The following is a 16730-nucleotide window of genomic DNA, read 5'->3' as shown; positions in this document are numbered from 1 at the left end:
TTGAGGACTACTTGCTAGGGAGCGAGGAATAAAAAAATACTAATTCTATAAGTAACAGCAAAATAAAAACCAAACATAAAAAAAAACATGAAATAGTAAAAGGGACACAAAAAGACCCTCACTTTCTGGTGTATAAAAGCATGGCATCTGGTACCCCTCAAATACACTAAAAACAATAACATCAGCAGCGGTTCCCTGTGTGGTAGGGGTCTCCATAACCTTTGACTATCTTCCGTGCATTATCAATCATTATTTCTCAAGAATTCATTAAATACATACGTATTAGAATCCAAGCATGTATGTAGGAGGAGTACATATGCACTGACCTCAAACACAACAACTGCCTATAAAAAAGAATGGCTATAATGACAGATGGTGGTTGAGTCCAAACCTGGTTCTCTCAGATTAATATTTGTATTTATTCCTACAGAAGAATAATCAGGTTTTAAACTACATTTCACGTCTACCTCATATTAATGAGGTCTTTGTATCATGAAAGGCAAGTCTGACATTTAATGCACCAACCTACCTTTGCCACAAAAGGACAGCACATAAGTGATCGTCTACAAATCATGTGACCCTAATAATACCTGTTGCAGACGACTCTTCATCATCGTCATCATCTTCATCCTCTTCATCATCATTGTCAGTGGGGGAAGTCTGATAAACTCTTGGATCAACAAATGAAGTGAAGGATGCTTTGGTGTTATTTGCCACGCCATACTAAAAAGATTAGAATAAGGGACGTTATACTGTACACTGTACTATATAATCATTCCATTTCAGTAAAATGATCTAACCTTGGAAAGAGCTAGAAGAAGCCAAATAGCACAGATCTAGGTTATAGCCTTTTCGTGGTGAATATATTCAAAATTCATTAATGTCCTTAGTGCATTTTTTAAAATATTCTGATAAATAAAGGAAAGAGGAAAGGGAAATAAAAACTTTTCTAAGTTAAAGTGATACTGACACTAAAAAACTACTTTTTAAAATAGGAACGCACATTAAAAGTTACCTATAGGTCATGCTGAGAGGTTTGTTTTTGTAAGTAATTGTTAGTTGAAGTTCCTAAACCTGACTGTTTTGCCAACCTGACTGTCCCATCTCAGCCTGTCAGTTAAAGTTTCTAATGCTAACGGACTCCTGCTGCACAAATATGGCAGCCCCCTCATAGGCGACCACAGGGAGGCAGATAGGTAATGTAAAAGCATTGGGCAAATACTTTATGGCAAAATTATAAGAAGCATGCAAAGTCAATTTTATGGTAGATGTAAAAAAAGTTTCATTTTCTGGTGTCAGTATCTCTTTATATCAACTAACCCCAAGATTCTGTAACCACTGAGGGTGTGGTTAAACTAAAATATTAGGACAAATTAGAAGAAAGACAACCTTCTTTATGTAGTTACCCACTGAAACTTTTTAAAGGAACGAATTTTAAAATTTTACAGTAAATTCAGTTTGAACTTCGGTATTTCCAACAGTTTTCGATAAAAAGTATCATACAGCCCTAGGTGTAAAGTTATTCTATAACATCCAACATAATCAATAGTATGTCATAAGTTACCATTAAGTCCTCATTTTGAGAGAGTACATCAAGAGTATGTCTAGCATCAGTCAACACGTCTACCAATGGTTTAAAATGTAAATCCAAATATTGTCCCTTTAAAGGGGATGTAAAGGCAAAAAAAAAATCCCATTTTTACTTTCTTTAATGAAAAAGAAATCTATCTCCAATATACTTTAATTAAAAGATGTGTACCAGTTTTATAATAAACCTGACTGTATGCAGTAAAATTCCCCCCTTCGTTTTACTTGCTCTGCCGAGAAGAGAGGAAACTTTGGATTTCTCTGCGGTGCCCCGAGGCATTGGGGTCCTATCTCCCACCGCCGGAGGCCTTGTGGTCCTATCGCCGCGGTCTGCACGCACCCCCCAGCGCAGCGCAGGAAAACTGAGTTCCTAATGCGGCTGGACTGCATGCCGCCCCTAACACTTCGCTGCCCTAGGCCCGGGCCTTTGTGGCCTCACCACAAATCCGGGCCAGCTAGCTGCTCTGCTGGGAAACTGATCAATCATACTTTCAAACGGCAGGGAGGAGCCCCCCACCTTACTTCCCAGAACTCAAGCAGCTTTGTTTGTTTCCCTGTAAAGCAGCCGGCGACCATGTAAAGATTTGTATCCACAGGCCCAGTGCAGTCTTCATATTCTAATTATTAATCAGTCTTGATATATCAGCTACTATGGCAGATATTATTTGACTTGTGCTGTTTTGCTAATTTATGACAATCCCTAATCTTAAACCCCCACAGACGCCCAAACCACACTGAGCATGTGCATCGTCTTGGTCTTGCAAAGATACAAGATGATGATCCCCTGTGGCCAACTTTAAAAGCATAAATCATTTGATTTATTAGGCTTCTGGTGCAATAAGTTCATGTTTATGTTTAATATACAAAATATAGCATTTCTAACAATATTCTATTTTAGACTTTACTGTTCTGACTTTCCCTGCTGTCTGGTGATGCTCAATTATATCTTGTCATTGGGAACACTGGGAATCTAATAGTTTGGGGATAATGAAACCGAAAACACAATGGTTTATTCTTTAGGCATCAATCATTGGGTCTAACCACGTGTTATAAGCCTAATGTAACGAGGATACAGCGTGGTGCTGCATAGAAATCCACAATGACCAGCATTCAGCCAAATCCTTACTGTTCAGCAAGACTGAATCCATATCCTAAAAACCATGTGCTTTTAGGACAACTGAAGGTGAAAAATTTGTATTCACAGATTAAATTTTTTTCTTTATGTTGCTTAACCTGTAACTTGCAAAGTACGGTCTATAGATCCTGCATCTTCTCCTAGATGGCTACTTAGGTTTACTGTTTTGGCTGTTATATATGGGTATAACCAACAGCTCTGCTACAGAAACATGTTCCTTTAAAAAGAAGAAGAATGCCTGTACTTATAATGCAGTTTCCTTGAACATATGAAGGTTTTCATCACCAAAGTGGAACTCAACTAAACCAATAACAAAATAAAAAGTCTAATGAAAGAAAATGTAATTTCAAGCAACTATGCAATATATGAAAATGAAATAGATTTTGTGTATTTGTAAATTATAACCACTGAAAGTTGCATCAGTCCTGGAGATTCAAAATAGGCCCAGGCATTTCAAGTACATAATTGACCAAACAGCCCCTACAGGCCCAATAATTTGTGATGGCTATGGCATCTTACTGACATTTTGCCAGAATCCACAGATTGCCAGTCTGGGTCCAGTCCTGATCTATTCTCTGTACTGCCTATGTGTACAAGTGAAACAGTGTGTAACACTACTGCCACTCTACTCTAGTTCAATAATTCCTTGCATACTTCTGTGATTCCCTTTGATAATTACAGAACATGCAGGTCATTGGGGTTGTGGCTGTAGAGAGCTGTACTGATATACTGTATTGTTTCAATGGAACGTGTATATGAAGTAGACTGGACCACAGAAAAGGACAGATAGACACGGCCTTCATTAGCAATCACATTTACAAATAATGTAATTACTTAAAAAAAAAATGCATCAGTTAAATCAGTTAATAGTGCTGCTCCAGCAGACTTCTGCACTGAAATTTGTTTTTCAAAAGAGCATTTTTAATTTTAAAATCTGACATGGGGCTAGACATATTGTCAGTTTCCCAGGAGCCCCCAGTCATGTGACTTGTGCTCTGATAAACGTTTGTCACTCTTTACTGCTGCACTGCAAGTTGGAGTGATATCACCCCATCCCTTATCCCCAGCAGAACAATGGGAAGGTAACCAGATAACAGCTGCCTGGTAGATCTAAGAACAGCACTCAATAGTAAAAATCCAGGTCCCACTGCAACACCTTCAGTTACATTGAGTAGGAGAAACAACAGCCTGTCATAAAGCAGTTCCATCCTAAAGTGCTGGCTCTTTCTGAAAGCACATGACCAGGCAAAATGACCTGAGATGGCTGCCTACACACACCAATTTTACAACTAAAAATAAAATACACTTTTTGGTTCAGGAATGAAATTTTATGTGGTAGAGGGTATTATTTGCAGTGTAAACTGTAATATAGAAATAAAAACTACACCACATCACAGAAATCATGACAGATTCCCTTCAAGAGAACGGATAACTATCCTTTAAAATTATATTAATTGCAAAGGTGTGCCCCATAACCAGCAAAGCTTACTACATGCAGAAAGAAAGAAGTCAAGCTGAGAAGCATTAGTATTAATTAATGTTGAATGATGCAGCATATAGAAATAGTTTAGCATAGAGACCCGCCACCTACTTCATTCACAGTATCCATCTCTTGTGCATGCGTAGGACCTCGCCCCAAAGCCTCAGTTGGTGTACCCACCGGGGAGTGACTTTGCTGGACAAGGTCAGGAAGATTAATATGGCTGGCAAAACCATTACTCTCAGCATGGCCAGAACGTTTTTTATCTCCGGACGTCTGCAGAGACACAAAGCAAGTGACTTTAAGCTCCCAACTAGAAGAGTGCAAGCAGAAAGGGTTACCATGCACAGCTAATGAAGAGCGGAGATTAGAGAAATAGATTTCCAAAGACAAGAACTGTACAAAGTAAGAGTTTCATACTAAAAGCAGTCATCAAAGAACAAAAGCAAACGTTCTAGATTTGAAGAGAGTATTTGCACTTTTTGAAAAATGTGTACTCTTTCAGCAACAGTCTGTTCTTTTTGAACTCCAGATAAAAGGTACTAAATGATAGTCCTGTATGCAGATAAGCAAAAGCAACGGTGTTGCACAAATACCCCCCTACCATGACTCAAGGAGCAAGAGCAAGGGGTAAGCAATAATGAATAAGTAAAAACACAAGGTCTGTGGATGAACTCAACACTATTAGCTACAGTATACTTCCATTTCCATATGCCACCAAATACTACAAAGTAGTGTGGCATAAATATACTACAGGTAATGCCCTTACATGACAGGGTTGTACTAAATATGCCTAGCCAACACAGATGCAACAGGACTGACATTGTGCTCTCTACACAAGCAGTCCTGGCCTGTACCAATTGGGTATACTGCCCCAGAATCTGAGTGTTTGCTCCTTGTTATGGTTTCTTTATCTGGAATGTATCCATACAATTGCTTCCTTTCCATCTCCAATTTCATTTAATGGGTTTTCATACTAGCTAAATTACCGCTAAACAATCTAAAACAAAACTTTGGAGATAAGAGATTCTCAGCACAGAACTTATACTTACCCTTACAATGTAGGCAGGTTTAATGTATGTCAAGCAGTAATAAACACAAACATATTTTAATCACTTCTAGAGAACGAAAAAAGACTGAAGAAGTGCTTCTATCATAATCAATGTTCACCTGTTAAATAATGAAAATGTAAAGCTTGCCAGATGGGAATTGTACATCCCCCTAACAGGAACTGTACTTTGATATCAGCACTGCATGATTCCCTTAATGCTATGTGTTAGGGAAATTTACATTTGTTTAATGAAAGTGGGAATATGAAAAGCTCATTCTTGTGGCTGCCATACACCAACTGCATTTAAGCACAGGCTGAATGAAATAAATGATTTACTACATAGGTTTTACCATTTATTTTCCTGAAGCTCAGTTGAGAAATTGAGAGCCTCTTCTGGATTTATGAAAACTATGGAGAAGGACTTGACTTATGAGCTGGCAGTCAGACTGAATATCAAAAAGGGGCATCTGCTTTAAACTACTTTGATGACAAGTTTTGGGTATTTTCACAAGAGGAATCGGTTCAGTTGCATGGGACAGGGGCACGGCATGAATCTGCTTCTCTCAGCCTGAAAAAAAATTCAGGCTGAGAATAATGCTACATCTGCCCTTGGCCTTAATCTCCTCTAGTGCGGGCGGCTAATATTTTCTGAATGTCTCTGGAATGGGCAATTAATCTTCTCTGTCCCACCTGCAATAATGTTAATCGACAGTGGGAAAACATACAAGTCACCCTGACTCTGAAAGTGCCCGAAATTGCCTTGTGAGTGTGTATACTTAAGACACGATGTATGGAAGATTTCCTCTTAAACAGTTGAAGTTTATTGCTGTGACTCTTTCATAACAGGTAGACAATGGCACAATCTTTTCTGCTCACCTCTCCCTAACAAAGACTGCTGTCCCTTCCTCTATCTCTGCCACAATGGACGCCATATTTCCTGTTCCTGTATGTTTTATTCCTTTTCAGTACCAACAATTTTCACAGTTAAACGTATGAAGCACTGCCACCTAGTGGCAAACTAATTATACATTAACTATTTAACAATTCACATTTTGCCTCCTTACAAGTGGGTCAGTGGCCTAAAGGGGTTATAGATGGTTTCTGAAATTATCACCATGAATGTTCTGAACACTATTTAGATCCCACAAGGTGCAATTATCAGCACTCCTGTAATTCCATTCTATGTTGACATCTGCATTGCAGAATATTAAACTGCAAGTTCTTTGGGACAGAAATCACACTGCAGTAATTTTTTCTAAATTATTTTCTATACTAGCAATCCAAAGCTGAATGCCAATTTGAACTACTGGTAGGCAGATACAGGAGTGTGCATATTGAAAGGAAATGGCTATAAAAGCAGTTTTATCCTTAGTATTGTTACTTTTTACAATGCAAATTTCCAAGGATTTCAGAGGGTTTTCCATATAGAATCTGTTACAAAAATGAATATTTAGCTATGGGTTGTGTTAAACTGAAATGTTACAGAAAACTGTATTGGCCAACTGATGGGCTCTATATCTCAGCCCTATATCTAGTATCTAATATATCATCTATATCTAGTAGACGTGAACAAAGGCTTGTAGGTAAAAGCACCAATGTGAATGTTGCTTCGGTTTTATTTAACTCTATATCATTTATAGTATACAGAGTATATACAAAAAACAACAGCCCATACAAGAGGTAAAAAGGGGCTCTATCCAAATAGGCTTACGATTGCCTGTATCTTTGAAAATGAAGGAGTGCTAAATATAATGATTTTATTGTATCTAATGCATAGATACAAAAAAACAGCCCTCAGCTTTAAAAGAGAAGGAAAGCTAAGGAGGCAGTTTATTGTCAATCGATTAGCCACAATAGTACAAGCTATAACACTATATTTATTCTGCAGAATGCTTTACCATACCTGAGTAAACAGCTGTAGAAGCTCTCTGTTTGTTTAGGATAGCAGCTGCCATTTTATCTTTGTGTGACATCACTTCCTGCCTGAGTCTCTCCCTGTTCACTTATAGCTCTGGGCTCAGATTACAGCAGGTAGGGGAGGAAGGAGGGGGAGAGGAGCAAACTGAGCATGCTCAAGCCCTAGCCCTGGAGGTTTATGCTGAAAACAGGAAGTCTGATACAGAAGCCCATGTATACACAATAGAAGGTGTTTCTTTTGACTGAGGACTCAGAGCAGCATTACTTTGAGGGTTTACTGGTGTATTTATATAGACCTTTCGGATAAAGCTTACTTAGTTTTAGCCTTTCCTTCTCCTTTAATGTGTAATTGTCTTACTACTTAGTTTTTTTTTATTACTCTGCTCTGTGTTTCAGTCATTATTCACGCACCCTGCTTTAGCTGTTCTGCTATATTTCATATGCACATAGAACATGAAACGCATTGGGAAGTAATCAAATCCCTAATGAGTCCTTCCCATTTAAAGCACCCAAGACAGTTCATCATCTGTTCACATTCATTGATAATAAAACCTATTTAATGTACCTCTCTTACCATTAAAGTGCCTTCTCTTGAAATGTTTCGGAATGTCTCCGACTGAGACGTTTCCATACCCTGTGTCCCTACATTATATGGCTCATTTTCGGATATTCCTGTTGTTCTGCAAATAAAAAGGTATTAGTAATATTATTAATATTGGAAGGTGTAACGTAACATACAGTAAGTGAAATAAGTGAGCTAACAATTCAATTCCTTACATGAGTCTAGGAATGTCACTAACTGGTACGGTTCCATCTTGCGCCTCACTTTCACCATCTTCCTCCTCGCTGCTTTCTGACTCTTCACTAGACGAAGAGTAGTCAGTCACTTTTTTAATTGGCCGGTTAGTCTCTTCAATTCGGAGTTCTCGCAGCTCTTTGGCCAGCGCTGTCAGATCCTGGCAAAAAGATGAAGATAAAAAAGATGACTTACCCACTCCCAACATGAACAACTCTGGAAATGAGCAATGCTGGAAATAAATGTTTTACAAACAAGGAAGTTGTTACACAAGAAAGTTACAGACATTTTGATTAGACAGACAAACAAGAGCAGAATATATTAAACTATTTTCCAACCTTCTTTTGCCTGGTGCATATGGAAAGATGGATACAGCCTCTGTGAACTTCAGCAAATTCCATAGTAAACTGGAAACTATAAAACCCACTTGTAGCTACAGTCATACAAGATTTTCTTTTTGCTTGAGGTTAATGAATGCCAATCAATCATAAATTAGACTTGTTTGTGTTTGATCATATCTAAATCTTATATTAAATGTCTCAGATAAGTAATCTCTATTTTCCCAGTTTACTATGATTCCAGTATGATTTGATAATAAAATAACATGGCAGAATTTCACTTCCAGGAACAACAGGCATTGTGTAAAATGAGAGAGCAAACCCGTGGCTCTCTGCCTGCGGTTTTACCATAATTCTGAGCGCCAATTCTGGGGGTGCGAATACAGCGACACAGGAAAGCGCAGTTTGGAGACCCTTAAAGGAACAGTTCCGTGTAAAAATAAAAACAGTGGTAAATAGATAGACTGTGCAAAATAAAAAATATTTCTAATATAGTTAGTTAGGCAAAAATGTGATGTATAAAGACTGTAATGACTGGACATGTAACAGATTACAACTTTTCAGCTCTCTAACTCCGAGTTAGTCAGTGACTTTAAGGGGGGCCACATGGGACATAATTGTTCAGTCAGTTTGCAATTGATCCTCAGCATTCAGCTCAGATTCAACAGCAATAATTAAGAGCCATGTGCCCCCCCATCAAGTCACTGATTGGTTACTGCCTGGTAACCAATCAGTGAAACCAAGAGAGCTGGAAAGCAGGAAGTAGTGTTCTGTTCTGTTAGACATCCAGTCACTCCAGCCTTTATACATTACATTATTGGTTAACTAACTATATTCAAAACATTTTTTATTTGGCACAGCGTATCTATTTACACAGTTTTTATTTTTACACTGAACAATTCCTTTAATGTAGAGATTACAGTTCATGTTTACTGATCATGCTCATAAAGCAATGCAAGTGACATAGTGGTCAAAAGCACAAGAACAGATCCACTTATTCTATAAAAAGAAGCATGCAAATGGTGAACGAAACACTGCAGTCATCGGTCTTACCATTTCCCCCTATATTAGAGACCAATGAAGGCATCAGTGTATTCGGTAAGAGACAAAGGGTTCAAGGAGAAAGAAAGGAATTGAATATCTTTACATTGCACAGTCGTCCAAAAGCCCAATATTCATGTTCTAGAAGCAATTTCTATTCGATTTTCACTTCGATCCCACAGAGGTTTTCTGGTCCCTTTTTATTTGGAAGCTAAGCATGCCAGCACATCCAGAGACATACATATTCAGTATACAAATACTACTAAACAAGTTGCAAGGTTTCTCTGAATTATATAACAATAGGACTGCAGTGAAAGAAACTGTACTTGACACTTCTATAACATGCTTTTATTTTACTATCTGTCCAGTCATTACTAAGTCCAGTCATTGATTCCCAATAGTTTTAGGCATGAACGTTATATCTATTAAAAAGATAAAAGCACAGTTCTTCTAGTTCTTGCATAGTTAAGATGATTGACAAACTATTAAGAGACTCATGAAAGATATTCCGTTAAGCTGAAGAAATGATTTGTAAAGACACTTTCATAATGTGAATGTAGTCTGTCCAAGATAACATGTTACTTAATATGACACAACATATTTCCTTTCCAGATGATTATTCTGGAAAAAAAATGGGCAGATTCAATATGAAAGTGAAAATGCCATTGAAGCCCATGGGCTAATCTGTAATTGAATTAAGTGATATGTTTCTTACATTGAATATGGCCAAAAGGGTCACCATCATTCTTATCCAATAAATATGGCTAAAATGGGAATTTATAGCTTAACATACCATATTGCGCAAACATTTTGGAACAGCCAATTCACTGCTAAGGATATAATCACAGAAATAGAATCCCTATGCAACTGGTCATTCCTTGTCCAAGACGTAGAAACATATAATAGATCAGGTGTATTCACCAGGATTTAATGTATGCACAAAAAGGGAATCTGAAAATTCTCAGTGAATATGAAACGGAATTCACAAGGGACCGCATAAAGACATGAAGCAGTAGGAAGTTACAAGATCAGTTGCAGTTCCTACAAATGCCCGAAATAATTTTGTGTGTCAAAATTCAACAAATAAAAAATCATGAATCAAGATATGTAGACTCTACTATATGTAAAGTTCTACCATCCACAGTTTTACAGTAATATAAAAGAGAGCATTTTATATTACTAAAAAAGGCTATATAACCAACAATTCGTCTTGACTGTAGTTAACGCTAGCCTTTTTCTGAATAAACTCATGTCATGTCCGTTATCAGAAGATAGAAACTTCCAATATTAACAATTTTCTTCCTGCAAAAAAAGGCAAGAAAAGTATTTTCTTACTGTTTTTTTAGATTTCACTCGCCGCGGCATGACCATTCCATCATCCGCGGGCTCTGTCTGTGAGATAACAGCCTGTATCAAGGGGAGAACAGGAGGATAACAAGAAAGTTGGGTGGTATTTTTCACAAAATAAATGGAAATGAAAGATGAAGCAGCATGGGCAAATGCTATTGTGCTTGGTGGGTTTTAACAGGTAGCCTAACTAACTTATTGAACGTGTTTGATATATAGTCTCACCCGCAATACAATACGAGTAGGGCTATTCTGTTTTAACAGACTAAATAAATCTGCCATTTTAAGCATTTTAGTGGCCACATGACAAGTACCATTCATGCAGCTAAAGGGTTATCTGACACTGTATCATCAATAAATTAATATTTTACTGGTGTCTTTACTCATACACAGCTAAAGTCAGTGCAAATCGCTTACACATTTTGGGGCAGATTTATCAAGGGTCAAATTTTAATCCCCCGATTCGAATGTAAATTAGAATGTGAGATTCATCACCATCGACCTTTGATAAATGGGCTCTATGTATTGCTAGGTAGCAAAATCTCACCAGTGAGTAAAGCTTTCCAGCTCTTCTGGAATTGTTTTCATAAAGGGACAGAGATATCCTTAAATATAACTTGATATCCAATTTAGTCCTTTTCCCCCATGCAACTTCATTGCACTGTATAGAGACAGGTTTCAAACATTGTCCCAAACCATTTGCTCGATGTCCTCCAGGGCAGGAAGACAATTCAGATGCCTTCAGTATATAAGTGACCTCCTGAGTAGCCTGGAAGCACCACATCAGTCTTACAGAAGGTGTTTGATATAGAAGTGCAAAGAGCATTTTGAATAATGGCCTGGTATAAAACATTACATACAGTAGTTGTTACAATGGATACTTTTTATGATGGTTAAGCGCCCTTTTTAAAACCTGACCCCAAATCCTACAGCAGTTAATTTCCAGGATCTCAAAGTGATTTAATGTGGTTAACCCATAAGATATACACATGCTGCTACAAAGAACAGATTTTATAGTTTGTGTGACCTTTACTCAGGGTTATGTTTGCTTCAAGCTGTTTAGTTTCACACTGCACCATCCACTAACAGCCAACTGCTGGCCGACAAAAGCATAAAGTTAGTTCCATGAAACCACTACTGTGTACATTTGGCAAGCAGCACCTTTTATGGAAATTAGACAGTAATATCTAACCGAATTCAGGTGACTAAGCTCCCCCTGATTTCATCTGCATGAGCGTTGGTATGTCCATGCCACTTATGCAAAGGGTCAGCTCATATACCCCTTTAATATTATTACAGCATTTTCTATTTTAAGCCAATATTTCTGAAACTAGGGGCTGGGTCCCCAATGGGCTCACAATAAAATATAAGGGGGAGAGGTCACACATTTCATTGTCACTGAACAATATTATCTGACTATTCAGTACAGCGACTGCATGACCATGAAACATTATTCCCTCAATTAATATAACAAATTGCACATCTTGTCCCACTAAAAAAGTATGAAATAAATCAAATATATAACTGGGCTTTCCCTTGCTGGTGAGATTATTACTTTAGTTTATTTACGCAAACAAATTGCAATATTTTAGTAAGTGATTAAAAATATAAGCTAATTGTATAACATTCTAAAAGGTTTATAATTATACTGCAATGTAAAACAGAGTAATAAGGATGCAGCATCACTGATAGTTAACATGGTAGTGACACTATCATTAAGGTTCTATCTTTATTCCTGGATGGATTCTGTTTATGGCACACCAGGAAATTGATCGATAGCGATAAATATCTGCTTCTGCGGGCGACTAATCACCTATAATCTCCTGTAAAAGCTTTCCCATAGGCAATAATGCTGTTCGCTGGTGGAAAACCCATGTGTTGCTTCAGTCTCCCAAAATCGCTTGAAGTTTCCCAGTGACGTAACAAGATGTTGCTGGGCCCCACAGCAAATTAATTTTAGGGCCCCCAACATATCCAGTGTTTGTCCTGTTTTACCAATATATGTTAAAATTGCTCATCAATGAGAGCCTCATGGGGCCCCCTGTACCTCCTGGGCCCCCCTGCAGCCGCAGGGTCTGCTTCCTCTGTAGTTACGCCCCTGAAGTTTCCTCTTGTAGCAACTTCAAACAATTTTGGGAGACTGAAGTGACACATGGGTTTTACCACCAGCGATTCACATTATTGTCTATGGACAAGCTTTTACTGGAGATTTCAGGAGATTAGTCGCCGCAGATGCAGAGATTTATTGTTAGCGATTAATCTCCTGGTGTGCCATTGCCCAAGAGACCTCCAAATGATGACCTTTTAGTAATTGTGAACTACAACCCCCATCAAAGGCAGTCAGAGGGTCACATGTCTGACACCCCTATTTAACTTAATAAGTCATTTAAAATTAGAAATGTAATATTCATAGTTATTTATTTTTTTTTTTTTTTAAAAAGACCTCTGAAACTAGCAAACAGTGCACACTAGGAAAACAACATCACTAACCTCATCTATAGCTTTCTTATAACTCTTTGAGCAAGGGAAGGAAATCAGCATCGGAAAGCATCAGGGAGAAAGCAGAGGGAAAGAAGCAGGCAAGAAACAGCAGGGTTAGTCGGGTGCTTGGAATACTTCCCATACAGCAGTCCTAAATGTGCTCAGTTAATGTGTTGTATAACTGGAAATTGTGAAACAAATTCCATGTTATCTTTGTGGAAATAAACATAGGAAGCAGTCACATGTGGAAACTTAGGGTTTTAGAGTTGCACATTATATTCCTCTGAACTGATAATTATATGGTCTTCGGGTTCAAAGTTGGTCTTAACTTAATATATCATTGCTAATATTAAATAAGCCTCAAACCCTCACATCATATACTCCCACAGGCTACTATCAAAGGCAACCTGCAGCACACTAGATGTGACTTGTAGCACAACATATGAGGGAGGTCACTAATAGGCCACAGTTTTCCTATCCAAACAATAAGTCCAATAGCCAAATATGTCTAGGTCCTGTGTTAGATTGGGGATTGGTGTGTATATATATATATATATATATATATATAGCGTCCATGTTGGGCCGGCACTACTCTTAGAAAAAGTGTTTGGTGCCTGGGTGCTATCAGCAAAGTGAGTAAGATATCCTGGAAAAAGGCGAGTACGCACAGGTCTTAAGATGCAAAAAATCAGTGAAATTTATTGAAAATAAATAACTGACGTTTCGGCTAATCCTATAGCCTTTCTCAAAGCACAATGCACAGTGGATTCACTTCACTGTGTATTGCACTTTGAGAAAGGCTATAGGATTAGCCGAAACGTCAGTTAATTATTTTCAATACATTTCACCGATTTTTTGCATCTTAAGTAAGACCTGTAAGTGCTTGCCTTTTTCCAGAATATATATATATATATTCTCATGTCTTAAAGTTTAAGGCTTTAAAGGAGAACTAAACCCCTGACAAAAGTCCACAGCCATCAAATGAGCCCCCTCTTTACTCCCTCCCCGCAGAGTCTATTTCAGTAAATAGTGCCTTTCGTCATAAAGCTGACCTCAACAACAGAAATGTGCAGCAGAGCTAGCAGACGACATCTTCTGAAACTTCTTGTCCAGGGCCCCCAGCTGCTAAAACCCCTCTGCGCCCCCATCCCAGCAAAAACCGCAACCAAATGCGTGTGCGCACCTTTTCCTAAGCATCGCAGCAGGGGTCAGGGAAGTAAGCGGCAGTACAGGGAGCGGGTCTGGGCCAGCGGGGCCCAAAAGAGCCTGGTTGAAGATACTCCGGGATTAGCAAGCAAGCTCTGTGTATTGGAAATGATGGGAAAAGAACACAAAGATTCAAAAGATGGTGCCTGCTAGCTCTGCTGCGCATTTCTGTTTGTAGAGTTACAGCTTTACTATGAGAGACACTCTTCATTGAAATAGACTTTGTGAGTAGGGAGCAGAGAGGGCGATCATTTGATGGCTGTGGATGGAGACTTTTGTCAAGGGTTTAGTTCTCCTTTAAAGGAGAAGGAAAGGCATCCTGCACTTGGGGGATGCCAGATGTTAGGCACCCCCAAGTAAATGTATTTACTTACCTGAAACCCCCGGGTCCGGTGCTCCTATCAGCAGAAAACTGCACCAGGCCCAGGGTTATTCCAGTGAGCACCATGGATCGCTTCTCTTCCGGCTTCTTCTTTCTTCTCGCGGCTGTACATGCGCATTCGAGTGAAAATTCGAACTTTAACTAAAAAGTCGGCTTTTTTCATTCTACTGCACATGCGTCTGTCCCAGGAAATTTGAAGAAAGAAGAAGCCGGAAGAGAATCTCTCCGTGGTGCTCACTGGTGTAACCCCCGGGCCAGTGCAGTTTTCTGCTGATAGGAGCACCGGCCCGGGGTTTCAGGTAAGTCAATTCAATCAGTTGGGGTTCCTAACATTTGGCACCCCCAAGTGGTAAACCACTTCCTTCTCCTTTAAGTGGCAGTGAGAACTGTTTAGTACATTGTGCACCTGTAAGTATGAAAAGTTGCTGCGCACCCAACAATCTGGTGAGTGGGTGCTCAGGTGCATACGGTGCATACTGCTTTGCTTTCCATTACAGTTAGAGAGCACTGACAATCTAATGAAATAGTCATACGGTTTCCAGGTAAAAGAGTCGATTGATTGCTCCGTTATCATGATGCAGGCAGCTAATCTTACAATACTGAAACTGTAATTGTACCATTTTATATCAACTGCGCCACAAGGGAGAATTGATTGTCTGGGTGATAGTAAGAGAAATGTGCAATTGCTGCACCATTGTAACTGGGCCTAGTGTACCTGATATAATTTAAATCCGCAAAACAGCAATGTTACATTTACATCAGAAAAATCAGAAGTGTATGGAAAGGCCATTAGTCAACATGATCACACTATACTGCATTATGCTGATGTCCTGATAAAATCCGGTGAAGTGCAGTTGGCGGTGTGGAACACTATGGGATTAAGTAAGTGTGAGAGTAAAACTAATAAGAGTAAGTGTGAGTAGACTAATGCACGGCATTGGTGTTAGTAATATTCTGCATTGTTAGCTAGCTGTTATTCTGAAAGTAAGTAATCTTTTTCTTCAATATGTGTTAGAACAAGTATTATTGTTAGGAAAGAAGCAAAGATGTCTGCTCATTTGACTGGTCACTGTAGTCAGATTGCAGGGCACACATTACTATAACAAGCACTTTGGCAGGGTATTTTAACTGCATGTCAAGTAGATTGTATATTAACCCCAAATTCAGAATGTTTCTATAAATCCTCCCCTCATCATCTTTCCTTGATTGCATCTACCCAATTGGTATTAAGTTTGCTTCCCCAATCAGCAGTCTGCCTTTCTACTTCTCACTGCCTGGACTGCATCACACACACTCAAGAAGACATTTGAAGAAGAGCAAATTAGTCATTACTCGCAGGAACACAAACTACTTTGCTTGCATACAGACAGATGCCATACAACATTATAATGCTTTGCATGCAAGCCAAGTAAATGAAGTCTGGCACTGAGCATTACAGAGGACATATGGCAGAATGTTGACAAACAGCAACCAAGAGAAGATAATGAAACAAATAAAAAGCCATTTTTACTACATATATATTGTTTAAAGGCAATGGACTTCTCCTTTGAATTAAAAAAGCAAAACAAAGTCAAAATGACTGATAAACAAAAACCATAAAGTCAACTTTTCTTGAGCATGTATTAATGCTCAAGAAAAGTTTAACAACCTTTGGATGCTTAGAATAAGGGTAAGTAGAGATTATGTGATTTTAAAGGGGTTGTTCATCTTCAAATTACCTTTGAGTATGATATAGAGAATGATATTCTATTATTTGTGGTTATTTAGGTTTTTTATTCAGCAGTTCTCGAATATGCGATTTTAGTTATCTGGTTGCTAGGGTCCAAATTACCCTAGCAACCATGCACTGGTTTGAATAAGAGACTGAAATATGAATAGCAGGCCTCAATAAAATGATAAGTAATTTAAAGTATCAATAATAATACATTTGTAGCCTTACAAAGCAGATGTTTTTAGATGGGGTCAGTGA

General features: G+C 38.5%; 1 protein-coding gene across 12 annotated transcripts in view; it reads right to left on the bottom strand.

Annotated features, from left to right (window-relative positions):
- The window catches only part of LOC108717011 (traf2 and NCK-interacting protein kinase), a 166949-nt gene that overhangs the window by 11533 nt on the left and 138686 nt on the right, over positions 1-16730 (bottom strand). For 6 of the 12 annotated variants that reach the window (XM_041563332.1, XM_041563336.1, XM_041563331.1 and 3 more), the window contains 7 exons: positions 13183-13206; positions 10681-10752; positions 9358-9366; positions 7948-8126; positions 7745-7850; positions 4314-4478; positions 591-723 (listed from right to left, as the gene is read on the bottom strand). In XM_041563332.1, coding sequence (XP_041419266.1) covers positions 591-723; positions 4314-4478; positions 7745-7850; positions 7948-8126; positions 9358-9366; positions 10681-10752; positions 13183-13206 — 688 coding nt within the window. The remainder of the gene's footprint in view (positions 1-590; positions 724-4313; positions 4479-7744; positions 7851-7947; positions 8127-9357; positions 9367-10680; positions 10753-13182; positions 13207-16730) is intronic. The other 6 variants (XM_018263696.2, XM_018263701.2, XM_018263703.2 and 3 more) reach the window with 4 other exon arrangements.

Source organism: Xenopus laevis, chromosome 5L (assembly GCF_017654675.1).
Source record: "Xenopus laevis strain J_2021 chromosome 5L, Xenopus_laevis_v10.1, whole genome shotgun sequence".
NCBI lineage: Eukaryota > Metazoa > Chordata > Amphibia > Anura > Pipidae > Xenopus > Xenopus laevis.
This window is presented reverse-complemented; position numbering and strand designations above follow the sequence as displayed.